The 24742-nt window shown below is 39.0% G+C and overlaps 1 protein-coding gene across 1 annotated transcript; it reads left to right on the top strand.

The window, feature by feature from the left end:
- Positions 1-1037: 1037 nt before the first annotated feature.
- On the top strand, positions 1038-1568 carry LOC130591977 (uncharacterized). Its single transcript, XM_057395999.1, has one exon. It carries the CDS (start codon positions 1038-1040, stop codon positions 1566-1568), a length of 531 nt encoding a protein of 176 aa, XP_057251982.1.
- The last annotated feature ends 23174 nt before the right edge of the window (positions 1569-24742 follow it).

Below are 24742 nucleotides of genomic sequence, written 5' to 3'. Positions count from 1 at the left end.
GCCAACAATAGAGGCAAAAGCAACACTTCTTCAGAGTACAAGAAAGAGAAGAAGGATTTTAAGAAAACTGACAAGACTGCCAAAAGTTCGACTAAGGAGTCAATGTCGATCACGACTACCTCCTCGCCTGTCAAGATCTCTAGCAAGGCTGGTACTGAAAACAATAAGGGTTCACCTTCCAAAGAACCTAGGAAAAATAGGCCAACCTTGAAAGAACTCCAAGCAAAGAAATATCCATTTCCAGACTCTGATTTATCAGGGATGTTAGATGATTTGCTTGAAAACAAAGTCATTGAATTGCCCGAAGCTAAGCGTCCTGCGGAGGTCGGTAGGACTTCTGATCCTAACTACTGTCGGTACCACAGGCTGATTAGTCATCCTATAGAAAAGTGTATAACACTCAAGGAGAGAATCATGCAACTTGCAAAGGATGGGAAGATTGTATTGGATTTTGATGAAGTTGTCGAAGCTAATCATGCCTCTGCAATGTTAGATTCTTATTGGGAGGCTCAAACTTTGCAGTTTGGGAGTCTGGAGCCAGTAATTGTACATGTGTTGCGACCAGTTCTTCAAGTTGATGAGGTGCCATTTATTGAGCACAGTAGCCCAACTAGCAACCAACAAGAAGAGGATGACGAAGGGTGGACGTTAGTCACTAGAAGGAGGCCTAGACGACAGTCGAAGCCTCAACCAAAGGTTGCTTGTCGTAAGAAGAAGCACCAAAAAAGGAAAAGCTCAAGACGCTCGAAAGAAAAGAAAAAGTCAAAAAAGCATACTAAACAACAAGTATTGCCATTGACTTACTTGAACAAGACCCACTTACTCCTGTAATCTTGAAAGAATTCTTTCCTGAAGATTACTTTACTACGGTTACTGTTAATGCTACCTCATTCGTTGAGAATAATGAAGAAAAAGAAGAAGAGGGAGATCAAGAGAAGGTTAAAGAAAATGAAGTCTCTGTTAAAGTGACTGTTCAACATTCAGGGTCAGAGATAGATCCAAAGATATTATCTATCTTAGAAGCTCTTCCTACACGCATGGGATGGAGGCAGATCTTTCATTTGCCTCGAGAAATGTGTCGACAGGTGGCTCTTGCACTTCAGCATCCAGAACTATACCTTGACAAAGTGAAAGATGCTGGAGAGCCAATAGAAAGTTCGGCTAAATGCACGTCATGTAATTTTGCCTTAGCCTTCACTGATGAAGACTTATTGTTGGGTTCAAAACCTCACAACCGACCCTTGTTTGTTGCTGGTTATATTTTTGGCCAGAGAGTGAATCGTATCTTAGTGGATGGAGGTTCAGCTGTCAACATCATGCCAAAGTCCACCATGATTGATTTGGGGATCACTATGGAAGATCTTTCTGATAGTCGTCTAATGATCCAGGGGTTCAATTTGAACAGTCAGCGTGCCATAGGCATAATACGTCTTAACCTTGTGATGGGAGAGTTAACATCATCTACTCTCTTCCATGTCATAGATACAAAGACGTCATATAAAATGTTGCTTGGACGACCATGGTTACACGAAAATGGGGTGGCGCATCAACCCTTCATCAATGTCTGAAATTTTATCGAGGAGGAGAGAAGAAAATAAATGGAGATGTAAAACCCTTTAGCATGACAGATTCGTACTTTGCCGATGCTAAGTTTTTTGAAGATGAAGAACCCTCGAGTGAAATGTTGCCATCTAAAATTCCTTCAACGGGGAAAAGGGGTACAAACAAAAATGGTGACATTCCATCGTCATCAAGCTCTAGGGAGTCAACCACCACTGAGATGCAACAACAAAAATACAGGAGAAGGTAAAAGAAGAAGTTGTTGCTCAACCCCTTAAAGCAATGAAGAATTCAGTAACTACTCCAGTTTTGCGATATATTCCTAAATCACGTCGTAAGGAAGGGGAATCACCTTTTGCAGGGCATCAGGTCATGAAAGTAGATCCAAAGGAAGAAAAAGGAGTAGATGAGACTACTCTCCAATGTTTAAAGCAAGAAGTGGTTGTTCCTTTGCCTAGAGCCAACCACAATCAAATTGCTAAGCCTCCGACATCGGAATCTGTTGATCAATCTAGGAGAAAATGGCTTAACAAGGGTAAATTTGACCCAAACGCTTATAAGCTCTTGGCGAACTCTGGTTATGACTTCGAAAATCCAGCGTCCATGGGAAATGTTATTGAGGTTAGCCTCATGGAATCAATGACACACAAAGAAGATTACAAGAATATGGCGTTGAGGTACGTCCGACTAAAGTTGGTTTGGGATTTGAAGCTCCAACACCCATCAAAATTTCCGCACGGCGTAGAGGGACAACCTCTTCTTCACAATATATTACTGCGGAGGAAGTCGAAGAAAATGAGGGTGAAGAAGGTGCGACCCAGCAAAAAATATCGGTCTTTGATCGAATACAGTCGCCTGTCATAAAGAACCATACATCGGTTTTTGACAGACTTGGTGGACATGAGCTAAATGAAGGTGTGAAACCAAAAACACGAACACCCTTACAAGCTTCTCGATTCTCTAAGAAGAAGCATCTGTCTTTAAACGTCTTGGCGCATCGACCTCAATTGATAAACAACCAAGACGGTCGGTACTAAGTCGCATCACAAGAAGCAAAGATGAAGTCAAAGGCGAGGACGCACCTCAAAGTGTTATTCCATCTCGCATGAGGCGTACACAGGTGGTAGACATCATTGAACATACACCTTTGAAAGCCAAAGGTCGTGTCATAGTGTTAACAAATCAAAGGAGTTCGCCTAGTCAAGAAAAAGAAAAGGATGTTGAATTTGTTTCTTCAAACCATATCACAGGGCATGAGGCTCCTGAAATGACGAGGAGATGGAAACAGATGAGGCTCCTAAAACTCTTGAAGATGGGGGGCAAGCCACCGTTGATGAGTTAAAAGAGTTAAACCTTGGAACTCAAGAAGAGCCACGCCCTGTCTACGTCAGCGCTTCTCTTACCCAACAAGAAGAACAAAAATATTCTATGTTACTCTCTGACTATATAAAGACGTATTTGCATGGAGCTATAAGGAGATGCCAGGACTCGACCCGAAAGTCGCTGTCCATCGTTTAGCCATCAAAAAGGGTGTCAGTCCAAAGAAGCAATCTCAAAGACGTTTCAGGCCAGAACTAATTCCTGAAATTGAGGCAGAAGTAAACAAGCTCATTGATGCAGGATTTATTCGTGAAGTCAAGTACCCTACTTGGATAGCAAACATTGTGCCAGTACGAAAGAAAAATGGACAGTTACGAGTTTGTGTGGACTTCCGCGATTTAAATGAGGCTGTCCAAAGGATGATTTCCCACTCCCCGTAACGGAAATCATGATTGATGCTACCACTGGTCATGAGGCTTTGTCATTTATGGATTGTACTGCTGGATACAATCAAATCCACATGGCTCCTGAAGATCAAGAAGCAACTGCATTTCGTACCCCTAAAGGGATATTCTGTTACAAAGTTATGCCTTTCGGCTTGAAAAATGCCGGAGCTACGTATCAGCGTGCAATGCAGAAAATTTTCGAAGATATGATGCATCAAATTGTGGAATGCTACGTAGACGACTTGGTGGTAAAGTCTAAGAAGAAGGAGAATCATTTACATGACCTTCGTCAAGTCTTCGAAAGATTGCGAAAATGGAAATTAAAGATGAACCCTCTCAAGTGCGCTTTCGGCGTCACCTCAGGAAAGTTTCTAGGCTTCATTGTCAGGCACAGGGGCATTGAAATTGATCAAGCAAAGATTAAGGCCATCCAAGAGATGCCTGAACCTAAGAACCTCAAGGAGTTGCGTGGCCTCCAAGGGCGTCTCGCTTACATTCGAAGGTTTATTTCCAATTTGGCAGGCAGATGTCATCCTTTTAGTCATCTCATGAAAAAGGATGCCCCATTCAAATGGGATGACTCATGTAAAAAGGCCTTCGAAAGTATCAAGAAGTATTTGTCTTCTCCCCCGTCTTGGGGCACCAATAAAAGGGAAACCACTCATCCTTTATATCGCAGCGCAGGAGCGATCCCTGGGGGCAATGTGTGCTTAAGAGCAAGAAGATTGTAAGGAGACATCTTTATTATTTAAGCCGAACTTTGGTGGGTGCTGAATTGAATTACTCCCCCATTGAAAAAATTTGCCTTGCTTTGATTTTTGCAATCCAAAAATTAAGACATTACATGCAAGCACATACAGTTCATGTCATCTCAAGGTCTGACCCAATAAAATACATTCTCTCAAGGCCCGTGTTGTCTGGCAGACTTCCACTAGTAGAAAAAACCTCAATTGCTCCGGTTTTTTGGGCCGCAAATGCTCCGTATTGCACGCGTAGCAGACGCCATACGAGCATTTGAGACTCTTACAAATGCTCCGGTTGCAACCGAAGCATTTGGCAACACAAATGCTCCGGTTTTCCTTAAAAACCGGAGCATTTGCTCTACCAAATGCTCCGGTTTTTAAGGAAAACCGGAGCATTTGAGGCCCAAAAAAATTAAAAAAAAAAATATTTTTTTTTTTGCTTTTTTTTACACTAAATTAATACATAATCAATTATATATAGGTAAAAAGTTATATTTCATATATTTTTGTTCCTGAATACAAGAAATACTACAAATAAACAACAATTGCAAATTATAAAAAATACAATTATGGGTTCAAAGAACACAAACACTAAATTTTTTTCCATTGGAGTTTTCCATGTTTGCAAGCAGCTGCGTTACAGTTTTTAAATGAGGAATGCTGCACATTTAAACAAACAAGATAAGGATATGGAAAGGGGAATGACCAAATGATTTAACTGACAGATAATTTACTGATTCATCAAAAATCTGGTCTAACTCCCTGGAAAAAAAAGAAATACTATCAAAATACACAAACCTGTGTAATCCACTTTCCATATATGCATCAAGTGATGAAATCACTAGTGACAGCTGCTGCAACACCTGCATCATTGCTAGAGCAATTCAGACAAGTGCTTAATTTCTCAAATACTATACATAACTGCTTATCTGTCCATTGTCAACAGGAAAAGGATCCACCACTCACACAGTAAGAGCGTCATCTGAAACAGCTTTTGAAGTGGATAAACAAGTTGCAGTAGCAGTTAAATCAGCATTTATCAGATTAGCACATTGCAATTCCTTCAACAAAGAAGAATTCAAGGACTTGGTAAGGAAAATCAGTGAAAATCCTGATACTCAAGAGGGAATCTTGGAATATGATACTGGGTCGGGATTGAACCAGAATCTCATCCTAATGATGGCTCGAACTCACGAAGGAAAAATAGGAAGAAGAAGTTAAGTCCTCAGAAAGTGAATGGGACAAAACTTGTCAAGATGATGCTTGGAAGGCTAAAATGCCTGAAAGAAGAGGAGTTGGCTTCTCTGGCAACAATTGTTGCAACATGTGGACTGAGTGCTGCTTTGGCTGATACAAAGAGTCATAAAATGCAGGATAAATCAGTTGTCAGTAGCATAGATTACTCCATTAATGAAGTGAGGAGGACAAAGCTGCCAGTAGAAGAGCCAGAGTTACCCAGTTTAGACAAGTTTCTGGTAAAAAATTGACAAAGCTTGAGAAGGAAGTGCAAGAAGCTAAGAATGCTACAAAAACCGAGTCTAAAAGAAATGATGATAAACAAGTTTTTGTTGACAATGTAACAGACCCTGCTAAAATCTTCTAGTGCATCATAGGGAAATCATACATACATACATATCAATTATTACTAATAAAAAAACTACCTAACTATATGAGGAAAAGTGATATACATGAAATGATCATCTTAAAACCACCTATAACCTTGAAATTAAGGCCAGAAAAATCACAAAGTGATACTAGTTACTGACAAAACAAAGAAGATTTATGAAAAAAATTAAGCAATAGAAGTAAGTGAGAAAGGAAGAAAGACAGTACCTTTATAAAGAGTTGTGCAGAAGAAATCTAATTCAAGATGAAATAGCTGTTGCAGCACCTGCAGACGTGCCCAACGAAGCAGCACAGCAGCAACAACAGCAGCAAAGAGCGCTATAAAACTTTTGTCATAGTGTAATAATAATACAAACACATAATTACAGACTCACTTAATTCCTGATCATCCACATAAATATTTATTGAAACTATATATAATATACTCCAATTTAATGGGAGTGAGATATAACATTGTACCTACGATGATGAGACAGATATATACCTTCATCTTACACAACTTATGAGCCCTATTTCTGGTTTTCTTATTCGCCTGCAAATTAAAAAATTAATTAGGAGGGAATAACTACTGAAACCTATCAGCAAGGAAATATGAGCAAATTCGAGATGAAAGAGTTTTGCAATTTCTTAAGAAAAGCAATTTATAGAGCCCAACCTGCCTTCTCGAATAAGAAAAAATATCAATAAAGTAACAAGCAAAAGCTACTTCTAAAACCAAGGTATAAATATAATTAAAGACCACAAGCTACTTTCTTTATCGATGAGTAAACAAAAAAAAAAGATAACTTTCAAGCAGCAACTGTAGAGAGAGACAAAGCGAGTGGAATAAATACTTTTGGCCCGCGAGAGAGACCTTGCTTGTGGACCGACACAGCGAGCTGTAATGGTAGCTAGTTGCTTCAGATCAACAAATAAATGTAAAGCCAACAAATTTAAACAAGTTAAGACCATATCGCAGCACATAGGGTGCTAGTAAGCTAAGATAAAAGAGAGGAGGCCATTTAAAAATTAAATACCTTGAAAAATGAATAACGTATACATCATAGTATATAACATTAAAGGATTTACTTTAACCATTTTACATGAAACTCCATGCACTCGAACAAACTAGTTTACTGTATGACCCCTTATTTTTCTTCCATAGAAGAGAATATCCCTGCCAACCTTTTGCATCCCCAAGGATCTTTCTTCTCCAGCCACCATCAACACATATAAGCACAAAGTAGTGGTCATCCTTCTCAACAGAACAATATAGAACCAGAGCTGTGGAGAATAAAATACATGTACACATTGTATATCTAGAAAGAAAGTATTTATCATCCTCATTCAAATACGATGCACAACATTGAAAAGGGTTGCACTGCAAATATCACAACTTTTGGCAAAAAAAAAAAAAAAGATAAATCTCCTGAACTTATGCACAAACAACCAGCAAAGTGAATCAGGTACTGAAGAAACAAGAACTGCTAGCCGTGATTACTATATACCCAAAATCTATGGTCTTACACTGCCATTCAGCACGTCCCTACTGACAACGTGATTTGCATTGAACCCAATCCAAACAAAAAGAAACATCGGCACAGTCTTTTAACTAATTTCACCACCATCTTAGAAAAGCTCAGGAGTTCTTCTGTTATAGGGACTGACAGACTGACAGTCCATCATCTGATACTTTTCTCTTGGCTTGCTTCCTGTGGTAGGATGTCATGACTCACAATAAACTCTTTCTCCCACCCAACCATATCTTTTCTTCTCTTGGCATTTACCACTTCTTTAGACCATCCTTGATATTTTGTTCCTTAATGAGGGGGTCCTTAACAAACTTTATTTAGACCATCATTTCCTTAGAGCTCCCTACAGCACTCTGAGATTTTGAGAACTATCTTTAGGCAAATATATTTTTTTTATTAAATATGAACGAAAAACGTCATCCCTATGAAGAGGGAGAAAAATCGTTCTGCACTTTTTATCTTATTGCATGCTATAACTAGTATACTGATTTCTGAATATTAGGATGGGAAAAGGCAGAAGAAGAAGCAGCTACCCTGAAGCAGCAACTTGAAACTGAAGTACAAAAAAAGTCTGCTCTGGAAGCCCGAGTAAGCCAACTCGATGAAGCTCTGAGAGAATGTGTGAGGCAGCTTAGACTTGCAAGGGATGAGCAAGAAAGAAAGATAAATCAAGCTGTTGCTGAGAAAACCAATGAATTAGAACATGCCAAAACCAGGCTTCAGGACCAGCTTGTTGAGCTTGAGGCCTAGTAGAGAGTTCCAGAATGAACTCTCCTGATCTTAAACTCCAACATAAGATTGAATTTTTGGAGAAAGAAAATGTTGTGCTTAGACAGGATAAGATTTACAGACAACGTGATTTGCATCGAACCCAATCCAAACAAAAAAACATAATAGCAAGAAATTCACAGTTTCAAATAGCAGCCTTAGATAGCAAAAGTAATATAGAAAATATTATAACACACGTTTTGATAAGATTTACAGACACTATTGTCATTATGTACGAGTGCGAAAGCTGGAATGGTGAGTATAGAAGCTTAAATAGGTCAACAACTAGGCCATAAATAGACATCAAAGCAACTGACACCAAACTGTACAAATCTTAAGAGTAAAACTTAAACTTAAACTTAAACGCTTGGAAAAACTTATCCTCACGAATTGATCTATATTGCTGTTTCAATTGGTGTCCAGAAGTGTTCACTTTAGTAAACACCCAAGATATATGAAGTATAAAGACATAAGGTTTTCGTAGGAAAAGAAAAGGTTAAACTAGTAATAATCCAAATGAAAACCAGTGTAAAGGTGCAGTACACCCATCAACACCCTATCAAACTACTAACAAGTAAATATATGAAAATTGCAAATTCCAATAATACTCAAAAAGAGGTTTAAACCTCCTAATTTTACTCATTTACATATGAAAATCGCAAACCAAATCAATCCAGCTACTTCGAAATTGCAAATTTGAATACATTACATCAACAAAAAGCTAAAACTTCTCATAATCTTCCAGAATTACACCACAACAAATCAACTAAATTCTACGTCTAACTAAATCAAGCATATTACAGATAAATTTGATTAAACAGATAACAAAGCCACACTAGAACTCCAATCAAACACATTACAGATTAAGCAATCATGAATTCGGCTAATTTGGCACTAATTTTTCAACATCGAAACATATGAATCGAAAATTAAAACCCTAAATCGAATTTAACTCACCAATCAAGCTAATATGGTCAAATTTAACAGCGGTTGCAGCTCCAACAACACGATTGCGCTTAAATTTCGGGCAAACATCCTCAAGAACTTGTCATAATCTTCTCTGTCAAGATCAGTAGGGGTTTTGCTCTCTAGGTTAGGATTCAACTTCGCACCTCTATTTCTTATACCACACAAATCCATCATTATCGACATGATTGAAGCAGAAAAGAGAGAGAAAGTGAGGAGAGAGAGAAGAAGTGTTGAAACTTACCGATCGAACGGCGAACTGAGGCTTCTGAAATCGCTGCAGCAGCGTCTTCCATAAAAAACTGCTGGTTGTTGTTCACGAAAAGCTACTAATATATGATGCTCAATTTGAAGAAACTAATAACTTGTTTTACAACGAAAGACAAAAGGCCAGAAAACCCTAAGTCGATGAAGAGAAGGTCAGAAACAAAAATAGGAGGCAGAGAGGAAAAGAGGAGAGAGAAAGGGGATATGTATGGGGTTTCTAATTCCAATGAGTAAATAGGGGGAAAAAGAGAATAAATAAATAGAAAAATTTTATTAAATAGACAAATGCTCCGATTGTTTTGAAAAACCCAAGCATTAGTGATTTTTTTTAAAAAAAAATTAGAAAGGCTGTCAAATGCTCGGGTTGTTTAAATAACCCAAGCATTTGTAAAGTAGCAAAAGAAGTTTTTTCCACTAGTGTTCCAAAGTGGGCTATGCTTCTGAAACAATATGACATTGTGTATGTTCCGCAAAAGGCTATCAAGGGGCAAGCGATAGCAGATTTTTTCGCGGACCACCCAGTCCATGCAGAATGGGAGATGTCAGACGATTTGCCCGATGAAGACGTGTTTTTCATTGAATACTCCCACCTTGGAAAATGTACTTTGACGGTGCCGCTCGTCATGACGGTGCGGAGCTGGAGTTGTCTTCATTTCTCCAGAAAAGTGTATACTGCCATACTCTTTTATGCTAACTCAACTGTGCTCCAATAATATGGCTGAGTACCAAGCACTCATAATAGGCCTCCAAATGGCAATCGAAATGGGACTTAGAGATTTAGAAATTCACGGGGCTCCCAATTGGTCCTAAAACAACTATCAGTGAATAAGAAGTCAAAAGAAATGATTTAATCCCTTGTCAAAGGCAAGCATCACAATTGCTTGACAAACTCGATACCGTCAAGTTAGAACATGTTCCAAGGAGTGCCAACAAGATGGCTGACGCGCTAGCTGGGCTTGCAGCCACTTTGGCACTGGGGGGCAGAAGAAAGAATGTATGTACCCGTTTGCAAACAATGGGTTGTTACTCCTGATGACGATGGTGTTGATGAATATGCTGAAGAAGTCGACATAATCTCTGTCTATCAAATCGACAAAGAAGATTGGCGTCAACCAATTATCGATTATTTGGAACATGAAAAATTGCCAAGACAGAGATTCGTCGTCGAGCCTCACGATTTATATATTATAAGGGGACTCTCTATCGACGATCCTTTCATGGTCTTTGGTTAAGATGTCTTGGAGATGAAGAAGCAAAACAAACCATGGAGGAAGCTCACTCTGGAGTCTGTGGCGCTCATCAGTCTGGTCCAAACTACATGACCGTATTAAAAGAATGGGTTACTATTGGCCAACCATGGTACAAGATAGCATGGACTATGCAAAGAAATGTGAAGCCTGCCAATTTCACGCTAACTTCATTCATCAACCTCCAGAGCCATTGCACCCCACAGCGCATCCTGGCTATTGAAGCATGGGGACTCGATGTAGTTGGCCCAATTACACCAAAGTCATCTGCTGGACAAGCATATAGTTTGGCAGCGAGTGATAATTTTTTTAAATAGGAAGGAGCCATCGCTCTACGTGAAGTGAAAAAATAAAATGTTGTTGACTTCATTCGTACTCACATCATATACAGATATGGTGTACCCCAACGAATTTCACGGACAATGGAACACCATTTTACAATAAGTTGATGAAAAACTTATGTGAGAAGTTTAAATTCACACAACATAGATCATCAATGTACAATGCACCTGCAAATGGTTTAGCTGAAGCGTTCAACAAGACACTTTGTAGTTTATTGAGCAAAGTGGTCGCCAATTCAAACGTGATTGGCATGAAAGAATAGGGGAAGCTTTAATGGGCATACAGAACGACATATAAATCACAACAAATCAACCCATACTCGTTGGTGTATGGCGTTGAGGCAGTTCTCCCCCTGGAACTTCAAATTCCATCATTGCGAATTGCCATACAGGAAGGCTTGACGTCTGATGAAAATGATAAACTCCGACTTGCTGAGTTGGAGGCGCTTGAGAAAAAAGACTCCAAGCACAACAAAAATCTGAGTGCTACCAAGCTCGCCTGTCACGCGCTTTTAATAAGAAAGTTCGACCTCGCTCCTTTCAAGTTGGAGACATGGTCCTAGCAATTAAGAGACCCATCATTATTTCTCGCAAGACGGGAAGTAAATTCAGTTCTAAATGGGATGGTCCATACGTTGTCAAAGAGGTGTACCACTAATGGGGCCTATAAAATTGTTGACGCTGACGGATTACGGGTGGGGCCTATCAACGGCAAGTTTCTGAAGCGCTACTACTCATGAAAAGTAAGAGCATCGTTAACTCCTAAGCAAGAGGATAAACTGCATATGTTGAAAGAAACATACGTGCATTTGAACTACGTTGGCTTGATCTTGTAAAAGCAATTTGTTGACATTTTACAAGTACGTAGGCAGCTAGGGTAACATAAAAATTACTCGAGTGAGCACCACACCACAAAACAAAAAAAAACAAAATTGTAATACTCCTGGCCCGCAAGAGTATAAACTGTGAACGGTGAAACAAAAAAAAAAACAAAAATTGTAATACTCCTGGCCCGCAAGAGTATAAACTGTGAACGGCGAAACAAAAAAACAAAAAATTGTAATACTCCTGGCCCGCAAGAGTATAAACTGTGAACGGCGAAACAAAAACAAAAATAAAAAAAAGGGACGATGCGTTCATCTCATAAAAAAATAAAGCAAATAAAACAAAATATGTGTTCAGTCTCAATCCATCCACTCAAAGGGTTTGATCGCAGATTGTAGTTCGAGAAGGTTCACCCTATGTTGTTCGAGTTGGGAAATCTCATCAGTACTCAAAGATGGTGTTGCTGCTAACTCATCCAGGGTTTGTTTCACAGCTTTATTTGTTCTTCATAGGACGTCAAACGGGTTTTGTTAGCCGCCAACTCATCAGATAAATGAACTTTCTCCTCACAAGCTTTTTGTAACTCAGCTTCTAGATCACTTACCTTTTGTGACTGTTGCATCATGTTCCTCTAATAGTTTTTGCTTCTCTTGCTCTTTAACAAAATCGGACTCAGCTTGTTTCAGCAACTCTGACTGAGCACGCATGTCATGCTCCACCTGCTCTGACCGCTGGCGCCCTGCAACTTCTGCCTCTAAAGCAAGATAAGTCTTGACAGACCAAAAATAGGAATCAACCTTATGCTTCAGCGGACGTGGGTCACCCTTAAGGTTTGTATGCCTTTATACACCATGCGAGCTTCTGCATACTTTTCCTCAATCTCAGAAAAAGGCGATTGTTGCAACATGATCAGATAGCCTGCTCCAATGCTTCTGATAGCGTTGGTAAAGATGGTAGAAGAATTAGGCCCTGGACAAAAAGTGTTAGAAGATGTAGTAGGAATATGATCACCCTTTATAGCGTCATCTGAGGCGTGCACATCGTTAGGGTGAATATCCAAATCCCTAGAGGCGACTTCAAGAGAATGGGGACCCTGAATCGATCGTTCACTACGAGTTGATGAAGATAGGCACTTGGATGAGTCTCTTTCGCTTGGTCCACATGCGTCGAATCCTGGGCGACCCTTAATTCCTTTCCTTTTCTTTGGAGGATGGGTATCGACCTCTACAACCCGATTATCATCTACAATGTCTTGAATGCCCGCATCCAAGTCAATGTCACCGTCCTGAAAGGAAATCAATAAATAAAAGGAAGCAATTAAAGGAAAAGAAGGAAAAGAAGAGAAGTCGAACTTACCAAATGAAGATCGGTAGGAAGAAAAGGAGAATTTGGTATGTTATCAAAAAACTCCGCAAAGCTCGATGCACCAACCTTGAGCCTGGGAGGTTGACTTCCTCTTCCCATTACGTTTGTGTTTAAAATTGACATCGGATTCTGTGTCACTAGTGTCTGCACCATTAATGGAACCATGACGATCTGCTGTTGGTTTATTACTGCGGTTGTCAGGATGGCCTCTAAGACGTAAATCGTCATCTTTTGGCGGCTCCAAACGCTTTCCATCACTATGTCGGGGACCGTGCTTGTACTTTGATGCATCAGTCAGGGCGCTTGAACAAAGCATTTCAACATTCTTCCTCAAATCCCCAATAGACACTTTAGGCCACCAGCTAGCAAATTCAGATGTCACCAAGTTTTTCCAGTCTAGTGATTGGCATGGTGTAAAAACACGAGACTGGCTTTCTGTAAACAAAAGCAGCGTCCAATAACGCAAAGCTTCATAGTAAGACACCTGCCGTTTGTACATCACGACGCATAAGCCAGTGTAATCGCAATAGCCAAACTGTCGTGCAAATCGATGTGGGAGTAAGTTCAACATGAAACTTGTCGCAGGAACGCAAGACGAGGTAACCTGATCAAGAAAACCATATAACTGAATTTGACAGGGTCTAGTTGACCGTCATCATGCAAAAGGTCATGTTTGTTCTTGTTCAACATGGTGCAACCCACGTTAATTGACGCCCCTGCATGTATAAGACTATATCATCATCTCCGTTAAAGAATTTTGATCCTTGTGCACCGAATATATAACCATCCAAGGACCAGGTGGACAGGGTCGGCGTCAGGTGAGTGTTGAAATAATATGCTAACCAACCATAAAGGTAATGTGCTGGAGAAGGTCTTTGAATAAGCTGGTTTCGGAGCGCTTGCAATAGCATTCAGACCACGATATATACTGGAAAGCACTGGAACGCAAGACTAAAGGTGTGCCCACATGCCATCAAGACAGCAATCTCAAAAGTGCTCGGTCTAATCAACCTCTCTTCAGAGTCAGGCAACACAAAAGTGCATAACCAACAAGATATAAAGGCAGCAACATAAGTGTTGTCCTCCTATTCACACCTTTGAGTCCAAGAAGGTAAACATATCTGATTCTGCTTTCTCCCAAACAATCGGCTGGGTTTCAATGTTTACGCTTGGATTAGCAGTAAATTTTGGGCGAGACTCAGAGTATCTGCGCCTCTTGTAGGCTCTTGTGAACTCTCTTCTGTTTACACCAAAAATCAATCCAGCTTTGAGCGCTCACACCTTTCCTAGAGTGGGGGTCCTTTGTTAGGGTATGAATCAACAAACAGTATCTCACAAGCTTGAGATAGTAATCTCTGCCTCTTTGTCTCGAGCACGCATGATGTTGTAGTAGATAGGGACTTCTCATCATAAATTTTTCCGACGATGGGTAACCCTCCAAACTTGTACAAGTCCCACAATGAAATAGACCACTCGCCAGTCATGGTATGAAGTGTATTAACTAGGAGACACCAGCTCTCACAAAATGAGCGAATGATGTCTGGGTTCTTGTCTATACAGAAAAAGAGAAGCTTGGACTGCAGGGTAAATAGAACAAGAGTCGAGAATTGACCCAAACGAGACAAAACATCCTCAGTCCACTCCCAATAACCGGGCAGGTAAACCGCTCGCCCGAGATCCTCAAACTTTTAGAGCCCCACCGCACCGAACCTGAAATGATTCTGCGACCAAGCATCGATGAAGACGAGGAAGCTCAAAGTTGTCTCGAACAGTGCTTTTAAGGAAACATCGGAGTTCGTCGTGGGACCCCTTGCTCACCTTTACTGACTTTCACTCAGTAAAGATCCTTTGTTAATGTGTGTATGCATGCCATCAGAGACAGCAATGTTTGTGAATAACAAAAGTAATGCCAGTTCGAGATCATCTTCTTCATTGTCAATTAAAAAAGATGAATGTCATCGCCGTGCTTAAATTCTTTGAAGTACACCATCCTAAAAAAAAAATGCGTGTTAACAAAGAAAGAAAGGAGCATACAAATAGCTAAGGAGAGGGTCGAACATAAGACTAGGGAGAGGGTCGAATGTCTTCGTCTTCAAGGCTGTCTGGAGTGTCAGTGTACAGTGCTAAAGACATATGAATAACACCCTGACAGGCTACAGTGCTAAAGACATGCTATCACGACGGAATCCCTGCCTTCGTCTTCATCTTCGTCTTCAAGGGACTTCTGGAGGTGTCAGTGTCGCAGTGCTAAGACATATGATAACACCCCTGACAGGCTCACATGCTAAAGACATGTGGCCCATCACGACGGAATCCTGCCTTCGTCTTCGTCTTCAAGGGACTGTCTGGAGGTGTCAGTGTCGCATGCTAAAGACATATGAATAACACCCCTGACAGGCTCACAGTGCTAAAGACATGTGGCCCATCACGACGGAATCCCTGCCTTCGTCTTCTTCTTCAAGGGACTGTCTGGAGGTGTCAGTGTCGCAGTGCTAAAGACATATGAATAACACCCCTGACAGGCTCACAGTGCTAAAGACATGTGGCCCATCACGACGGAATCCCGCCTGTCGCTCGTTCGTCTTCAAGGGACTGTCTGGAGGTGTCAGTGTGCAGTGCTAAAGACATATGAATAACACCCCTGCAGGCTCACATGCTATGACAATTGCCCTAGCGCGCATCATCACGGCGCGATCCCCGTTCGTCTTCGTCTTCAAGGGACTGTCTGGAGGTGTCAGTGTCGCAGTGCTAAAGACATATGAATAACAACCCTGACAGGCTCACAGTGCTAAAGACATGTGGCCCATCACGACGGAATCCCCGCCTTCGTCTTCATCTTCAAGTGAACCTGTCATACACACACAAAAAAAAATACACGGGTACACATGCACAAAAGAAAGTAATATGCAGATAAAATATTCTAGACAAAAAGGGTGTAACAAAATCATCACCTCACTAGTCTTGAGCTTCTGCAACGCTTCAAAGATAGTCTAGAAGTTTATCTCGCAAAATTTGATGTACTGCAAGTCAAACATAGTATGTCAAAAATTCAAACTGTTGAAAAAGAAAAAAAAAAAAAAAAACAAAATCACAAAAGCAATTCCTAATACACTAGTTTCACGAACACGTATGAGGATGTTCATGATCATGATGTCATAGGAACGAAATTACCCATCAAAACAAAAAAAAAAAATTTGAAAAAAAAAAATAAAAAAAAAAATGAAGGCATACCGCAGCCTTCAAACTAAAAAAATACAAAATAGTCAACGCTCTTACTCAACACACTCATTATCATCATCCCTAATTCATCTTCATCATCACCTGATTCATCACCATTCATCATCTTCTAATAATTTCCGAAAACCAAATAAACAAAAAGTCAACGCAAGAGAATATACATCAAGATTTTGATTCCCCCCGCCACATCATCATCTTTCACCTTATTTTTTTGGTTTGATGCGTCAACTGAAATCCATCACTTCACCACACATACTACAATACTCCACTGCTATGTAATTAAAACAGAGGAAACTGATGAAAAAAGCGGAAGAGAATTCATCAAAGAAGACGGCCAAAAAAAAAAAAAAAAAAAAAACAAACAAACCCCTAACTTTCTCTGTCATCAAACAAAAAAAAAAAAAACAGGCAATGGTGCCTAAACGCCGGCGAAAAAAAAAAAAAAACAGATGCCGTCGAGAACAAACCCGGCCAAGATGGTCATCGCCGCCGATACTCCAGTCGAAGGGGTAAAAATTTACGAAATAAAATATATAGAAAGAGAAAACAGGAGGTGCACCATGAGGATTATAAGCATATGAGTGCCGATACTTCGGTACAGCAAGAAAGATAAAGCAAAGAAGCGTAAAACACTTACCTGTTGAATGATGCCCACGTTAATGACTTTGATGAAGAATTCAGCACTACAGAGTGTAGATCAAATTAATTTCTTGTTTGTCTACAATAATCATGCAGCAACAAAAAAAAGGGGCTAAGTAAACTGCCAACATAAATCATAAATTCAAAAGGAGTTGTGTAGTGTCAAGTCAAAGAGAGGGTGTATAGTTTAGTGTATGACTTACATGTTGGTTGGAGGTTGAAAAGACCTTCTTTTCTCTCTTGATATTGTGCGACAATGAGATGCAGGAAAAGAAAAGCTTCTGATGCAGCGTGAAGAAAAAAAAAATCGTAAATCTCTATTGGGTTTTATAGATTACGGTGGTGTACTAAAAGATAAGATTTGTTTCGGTCGGCTAATAAAAAAAATCCTAATTAGAATATGATTATAGTTTTTGGATTCGCGACTTGATAGAATTGTAAACAGTACATGACCTTATCATAAAAAAAAAAAAAAAAAAAAAAAAAAAAAAAAATTCAAGTAACATGGTGATTGTCACCTAATTGCTAAACCAAACACAAATTCGAGACATTGTCACGATTAAACACTTCAAATCGTGTACGTGACGCTGTCTCGAGGGGGCAATTTGTAGACACTAAAAATTTATTAGTGTTTTACATGAAAATAAATTAATTATTATTGAGCTAAAATAAATATGAATAGCCCAATTTAATTAATTTAGCCCACTCAAATTACATATCCAAATTAGATTAAACAAATACAATTTGGGTTATAAAGTATTGGGCTAGCCCAGATTATTAGTCCAAATAAGGTGGTCAAGTGGCAAAGGTAAAAAGACTTCCAAGTCATAAACGGGCCCAAACCCATAAATTACCAAGTCCATGAAGGGATCTCCATTCCCTATAAATAGACCTCACATCTCTCAGTTGAGGGGACGGAAAAAATTATTATTCTCAAGAGCTCATAAAATTCTCTTAGAATTCTCTCTGCAATTAGTCAACAAGCACATCAAAATTGTGCCGACTGTTCAGATACACTCAAACATATTCGACTGAGATTCAAGCTTTGTCAGCCCTCATTCGAATATACCCAAACAAAACTCAAACTCAGGTTGACGTTGACAAAACGTCATCCCACACTCAAACTCAGGTTGACGTTGACAACAGGTCAGTCTACATTCAACTCCACGTCGACACCAACACGTGTCACTCTCAAGCTACGAAACAAAATCAGAGGACTTAGTTTATTTTTCATTATAAACTATTTACAGAGATTGTACTCAATACATTTATTGAAATATAATTTCTTTGTTACTTTGTTTCTCGTCTTATTTATTTCGACTCGAAATTTTGTGTATACAGTCCCTTCTGTTGTACGAGCCAAGTTACCAAAGTAAAAGATATATGATGATGAACATGATAAAGAAGATAATGTAACATGCTATGATATGTTTGTGAAATGGTTTTACTTATTCTCTTCTCCTTGTTTATAATCAAAATGATGTGAAATGAATTTACGTTGTTAGAGTAGTATGTTACTGAGCCTCGACTCACGACGTTTTGTTTTATGTTTTAGGTATCGATGGTGATAATGGGATGGCTATCCCCTTAATCTGATACCCTAATACTAACTCTAAACTTAACCACCCAACCACCACCCTTACCCCTTCCCCCCCCACTGCCCCACCATCCCCGAAGCCCCCTCCCCCTCACATGCATCCCCGCAACCCCTCCTCCTCCCAAGCATCCCCGCAACCCCCTCCCCACATCCTTTGGGTTCGTCAAATCTGGGTGCGAAAATATGCGGGGCTTCGAGGAGGGGGTGCGGGGATGCGTGGGAGGGAAGCTGCAGGGCTTCAGGAGGGGGACTACGAGGATGCAGGGGAGGGGGTGGAGGGCTTCGGGGTGGGGGAAGGAAGGGTTGCAGTGGTGGGGTGGGAGGGAAGGGTGGTGGTTGGGTGGTTAGGGTTAGGATATTAGATTAGGGGTTAGAGCTAGGTTTATGTTAGTTAATTAGGGTTAGAGGAAGAATTAGGGATTGATGACTAACGAAAGTCTAACAACGTTAGTCATTAAAGGTAAGTAATGTATTTTTTTAAAAAAGTGAGGGGTATATGGTGAATTTCAAAAGTCGAAATAGTAAATGGTGCAAAAAAAATTGTCAGGAGTATATGGTGAAAAAACGTATAGAAAAAGATAAAGAAGGCACAACAAAAATAAAGAAGTAAAGACTTTACAACAGATAATTACTTCCCTCTCAACTAAAATTTTGAAATTTTTGATTTTTTTTTTAAAATCCCTTATTTAATGCTACAAACGAATTTAAAATTGAAAATTTTCTGATTTATTAGATGTAATTATCAATTAATCTAATTTTCTACATGTTTTTGCTCGCATCACGTGCATATAAAACTGGTTATAACATATATGGTCAATTAAGTTAATTATCAGGAAAAGTTTCCCTTAACCATTTCAATAACCTTTTATTAGTAACAAATAATATAGCACAAATCGAATTTTATAATATTATAACATACATTTTATTGAAAAAAAATACGTTTTTAATTTTATGGTGGGACACGCACCACCAGGCTCCTTACTAGATTTATGTATTATATAACAATTTTTCTTTCCTCAATGTAATATTCCTTCCAAAAAACCCAATCTTGTACTAACTCTTTGAAGTTTATGCCTATAGTCACCGACAATGTATTTTTGAGACGAAAGAATTACTTTAAAAATATTCATATGCCAAATACGTTCTTTGTTTTTATTTTTCGGCTTTTTGTTATCTTTTAGAAAATTTAAACACAACTAGGATAATGTTCTCTCAAGACTAATTACTAATTAATCTTATCTACAAAAATAAGAAAAATACACTTAAATCTAGGTTCATATGGTAATGAGTTCGAAAATAGTAGATTAAGGGCATGTTCTCTTCGGCATAAAACAGCTAAACTGAATTGAACTAAACTGAACTGAACCGAATTGAACTGAATTGAAATGAACTGAACTAAAATGAATAGTGATATGTGAGAGTAGAAGTATTGTCCAGAGCTGAACGGAATTGAACTGAATTGAATTGAATTAATCTGAACTGCACTGAATTGAACTGTACTAAACTGAACTGAAAATAAGCTGGGGAGAACAGGCCTTAAAGAAGCCAAATAGTCACCTACACCATTACCTTCACGGTAAAAATAAGTGAATAAGGCTCTATTCTTTTGAACTTATTTTGGCTGAACTGAAATTAAATGAACTGAAATTAAATTATCTGAATTGAAATTAAATTAACTGAGAGAAACTGAACTGAATTGTATATTTAATTTTCTAAAATAAAATCGTTAATAATCGATAAGTATTAACACATATTATTATTATTATTATTGTTATTATTATTATTATTATTATTATTATAATTATTATTATTATTATTATTATTATTATTATTATTATTATAATTATTATTATTATTATTACTTCCTCCGTTTTTTTTAGATGTTACACTTTCCTAAAATTGCATGGTTGTAAATAGATGTTACACTTTTTAAAATTTTCTTATTTAGTAACTTTTGCCTTGTGAAAATGTCCATATTACCCTTACTAACTACCCATTTAAAAATTAAAATACTCTTAATCTACCCTATTAAATCCCTAACTAATCTAATCAGATTTTAACCATTCCCACCAAAATTAAAACCCCCCAACTACCTTTTCATCTTCCCCATGATCATTTAATACATTCAACCCCCCTCCCCCAACTGATTCATTCCCCCATTAAAGTTCTTCCCCAACCGCTCCTATTCCCTAACCCTAAAACTTCGACCTTCTCTCTCTCCCTCAAAACTTCATCTTCTCTCTCTCCACTTCCATTTCTCCTCTTCTGATCTTCTCTTCCTCTCTCTACTGAACTTCAATTTCTCTCTCTAGATTTCTTCACTTCCTCTTCAAATCTCCCCTTTAAACTTTCGAATTCTCCATTCTTCTCTTGAAATCCTCACTGTTTTCTCTCAATTTCATCTTCAAGTGCTCAAAAACCCAGATCTGTTCATATTTCAGAAAAAAAAACCCTAAAAAAATGGACGAAAATTATTGTGCCTGATCTCCAACCCCTTGTTGACGCCTTGTTCCAAACTGACGATGCTGATGAGTCTGATTCCATTCGCGATTGATGCTTGCATTTAAGACTAGGTCTCCTTGGCCAAGGAGGCTCTATGACAGTGGAGATGCAAAGCACTTGCTTCGCCCTTATGCCTTCAAGGCTTTGGGTGTGGTGGTTGATGAGTTTTATCTGGTTACGGGGTTACCAAGGGAATTCCGTCCCTCTTCTTCTTCCAACCCTAAAAAAATGAGTCCCCAATTTAAGCAGATCTTGGACCCCAGACCCAATTTCACACAGGTTGAGGCCTAGATCGAGGGTTGAGGAAGAAGGGGATGGGGAAAAAGGTAAGGAAATTCTCCGTTCTACCCATGAGATTGTTTGCGCTTTAAAGGCTCCGTGTTTTTACACTGTTGGAAAAAATGGTAAAGTTCAAGGGGTGAAGGAGAATGAGAAGGATAAGGGGAAGTAGAAGGAGAAGGAAATTGTGGGGTGTAAGAGGAAGGGAAAATGTCAGTGTGTGGGTTGCACTTCTACGGCCTTCAACGTCTATGGCGACGAAGGCACAGTTTATGCTATCTATGTTGAGTCTGATGGGGGGTTCAAGGTCTTCGACGTCGTTGAAGAACTGCTGGATGATGAGGAGGCTGAGGATGGTGAGGGTGAGCTTGAAATTCCAATGAGTCCCTGCACTTCATCAGAACTTGATCCTAATACTCATTGCTTCCTTATCAGGAGAAAGGAGAGTACTTTGACCCCTGAGGTTCTATCATCCTAACTCTTTTAATTGCCTTCTGTTTTTCGTTGCCTTTAATATATATTTGAGTCCCTAAATTTATTTTTTGCTGTTGGCTATTATTGGTTGCCTATGAAATTTTTGGTTGGCTGTTTTTGGTATCCTATGAAATATGTTGGTTGGGTTTTGTTTTTGGTTGCCTATAAATATGTTGGTTGGGTTCTGTTTATGGTTGTCTATGGGTTTGTTGTTGGCTAATATTGGTTGCCTATGAATATATTTTGTTGCCTATAAATCTGTTGGTTGTCTTCTGTTTTTGGTTGGGTTGTGTTTTGGTTGGATTGTGTATTTGGTTGCCTATGAATATTTTGGTTGGCTGGTTTTGGTTCCCTATGAATCTGTTGGTTGGCTTATGTTTTTGGTTGGCTTCTGTTTTTGGTTGGCTTCTGTTTTTGGTTTGATTGTGTATTTGGTTGGCTATGAATATTTTTTGGTTGGATTGTGTATTTGGTTGCCTATGAATATTTTGGTTGGCTGTTGTTGGTTGCCTATGAATCTGTTGGTTGGCTTCTGTTTTTGGTTGGCTTCTGTTTTTGGTTGGATTGTGTATTTTGGTTGGCTGTTTTTGGTTGCCTTGTGTATTTGGTTGCCATGTATTTTTGGGAAGCCTATGGGTGTTGGTTTGGATTGGAGGTTTGAGGATGAACAAATGACTAATGATGTACTTCTGTTTTTGGTTGGCTTGTGTTTTTTGGTTGCCTTCTGTTTTTGGGTGCTGAGTTAAGTATAAGTCCCCCACTGTTTACACAATGAGTCCCTCTTGCTTCCCCCCTTGAGTCCCAAATGATTTTAAAAAGTAAATCCAAATGATGAAGGGACTCATACATTGGGCTTGAAGAGCAATAGATGATTTGCTCCTTATTGGTGTTAAACCAATAAGTTGAGGTTTTAAATCATCCATTGCTTCCTCAATGAGCCATTGAATTAACCCTGATGGATTTTAAAAACACACACTTACTTTAAACTTGTTGACATGCAAAAGAATAAAACAACCATAAATGCTTACTTCATTAAATGCTTGCATCACTCTTATACAAACCAGTCCTTCAACATGTACAAAATAGTCTAATAACTAAACAAGAACCCCCCAAAAAACTTCTGGTTTGCTTAGAAGTGTTGCTTCATCTTGTCCATAATCTTTAACAAAAGTCGTAAATAGTATACCTGTGTATTTGTGCAAGTAGATCCTTCATCTTCTTCTATACTAGATATATACCAAAAAGTTGCTCCCCATTCTTTTCCTTCATACACAGTGTAGTTATGTTCAAAAATAAGTTGCCACATCTTCTGCCCATTCTACTCTTGATGTGCATCTAAGTAGTCAAATGCTTCTCCTACATTCACAAACCTCTCATTCAAGTATGTAACTGCCTCATCTATCACTGCTTGGTCCACTTCCACATTTTCTGGAAGTAATCCAGTCTCTCTAACTTTCTTTTTGCATGGTGTGGATTCTTGAAATTGTTCCCCCCTTTGCACTTTAGTATTTCTACCATAACATATTGTAATTGCAACCAAGTGTACTTCAAAACTTCTGGGTCAAAGAAATCATAACAGTCCTGCACTCTTAAAATCAGTTCATCTAGGTTCTTAGGAAATGATTGATATTGTAGTGCCTGAATTGCTCTAAAAACCCCAAGTCTAGCACATTTAAGTCAGGGGACTGAGCTGGCTGATTGATGAGTTGGATATTGAATCCATTCTGAGTTGCTGCTGCTATAAATTGTGGTCTGATGCATGAATGTGAGGTCTAGCATTGTCTTGTTGTATGTAGATTTCTTTGGACACACCTTCTGGCCAATTCCTCATTATGGCAGGTATGATAGTGTTAACTATCATATCCCTCATAACTGGTAGTGTAACACTTTCAATTGCCTTTGTCAACATAGTACCTGCCCTTCTGTTTTTTGTTGAATACTTAGCTCTTGCATACTCAACAAAAGGGTAGATACCAAATTTCCATCATGTATCATCCTTCCTCACTGTCCTTAATAGGTCTTAGATGTGGCACACATGAACATGGCTTTTATCTTAAACCTCTTGGACTAACAGCAACTATAAGGGTCATCTTCAGCAGGAAGCAAGTAAAACCTCCTCATGTCTGGACTTAAATAAAACCATTTCTCATCTATGTGAACAACATTTTGCATGTCAACAAATTTTGGTGGTTGTGTCCTTGTTGCTGGTAATATGTGTTGTAACACCCACTTCATTCTTTGAATCTTATGATCTTCTGTCAGTTTTGGTGGGTGCTGCTAGTGTGACTTCTCAGTTGCCCCTTTCAGTAGACTGTAAAAGTGGAGGGGGGGATTTTAAGATATCCAGCAAATGCCCTTATACTTGTCCTCAGATTAAGTGGGATGACTGAAGCCATTTGTCATCATATACTTTAAGCTTCCTACCACATCTTCCTGCTTTTTTGTTTCTCACATCTATGGCATGCCCAGCTTCTCTCTGTTTTTTGCATCTTTCCATATCCTATCTAATGTCATCCTACTTATGCCATGCTTTTTGCTATATTCTCTGTTTTTAAAACCCAGTGAAATTTACCATTTATTTCAAAGGTAAGTAGGTCATCAACCAACATTCTTCTTTTTGTTAAAGTTAAATGTGGTTTTTGGGTTGATGAACTTACATTGTTTTCTATTTCTGTGTTTTGTTGTTGTGGGTTACCCTGCTGATTTGGTTGGTCTGCTTGAATGCCATCTGCTGCTGCTGTACCTCCATCATCATCATCCTCTGTGTCATCATCACTGTTGTAATGTGTCCACATCTCATGCATCAGCAACTCATCCTCCATGCCTTCTATTTCCAGAAACTCTTGAAGGCCAAACTCCCCTCCCTCATCTGCTGACCCCATGTGATTAAGCTGAAGAAGATTTTTTGAAGACTGAAGTTTGAAGTTTTTTGTGGGAAACTTCAGTTCTTAATTTAGTAGAATTTTTTTTGTAATTGGTCCTATGCAATGTGTGTGCAGTGAATTGTGGGAACAATCTGATTTTTTGTA

The sequence above is a fragment of the Beta vulgaris genome, chromosome 6 (genome assembly GCF_026745355.1).
Source record: "Beta vulgaris subsp. vulgaris cultivar EL10 chromosome 6, EL10.2, whole genome shotgun sequence".
NCBI classification, from domain to species: domain Eukaryota; kingdom Viridiplantae; phylum Streptophyta; class Magnoliopsida; order Caryophyllales; family Amaranthaceae; genus Beta; species Beta vulgaris.
This window is presented reverse-complemented; position numbering and strand designations above follow the sequence as displayed.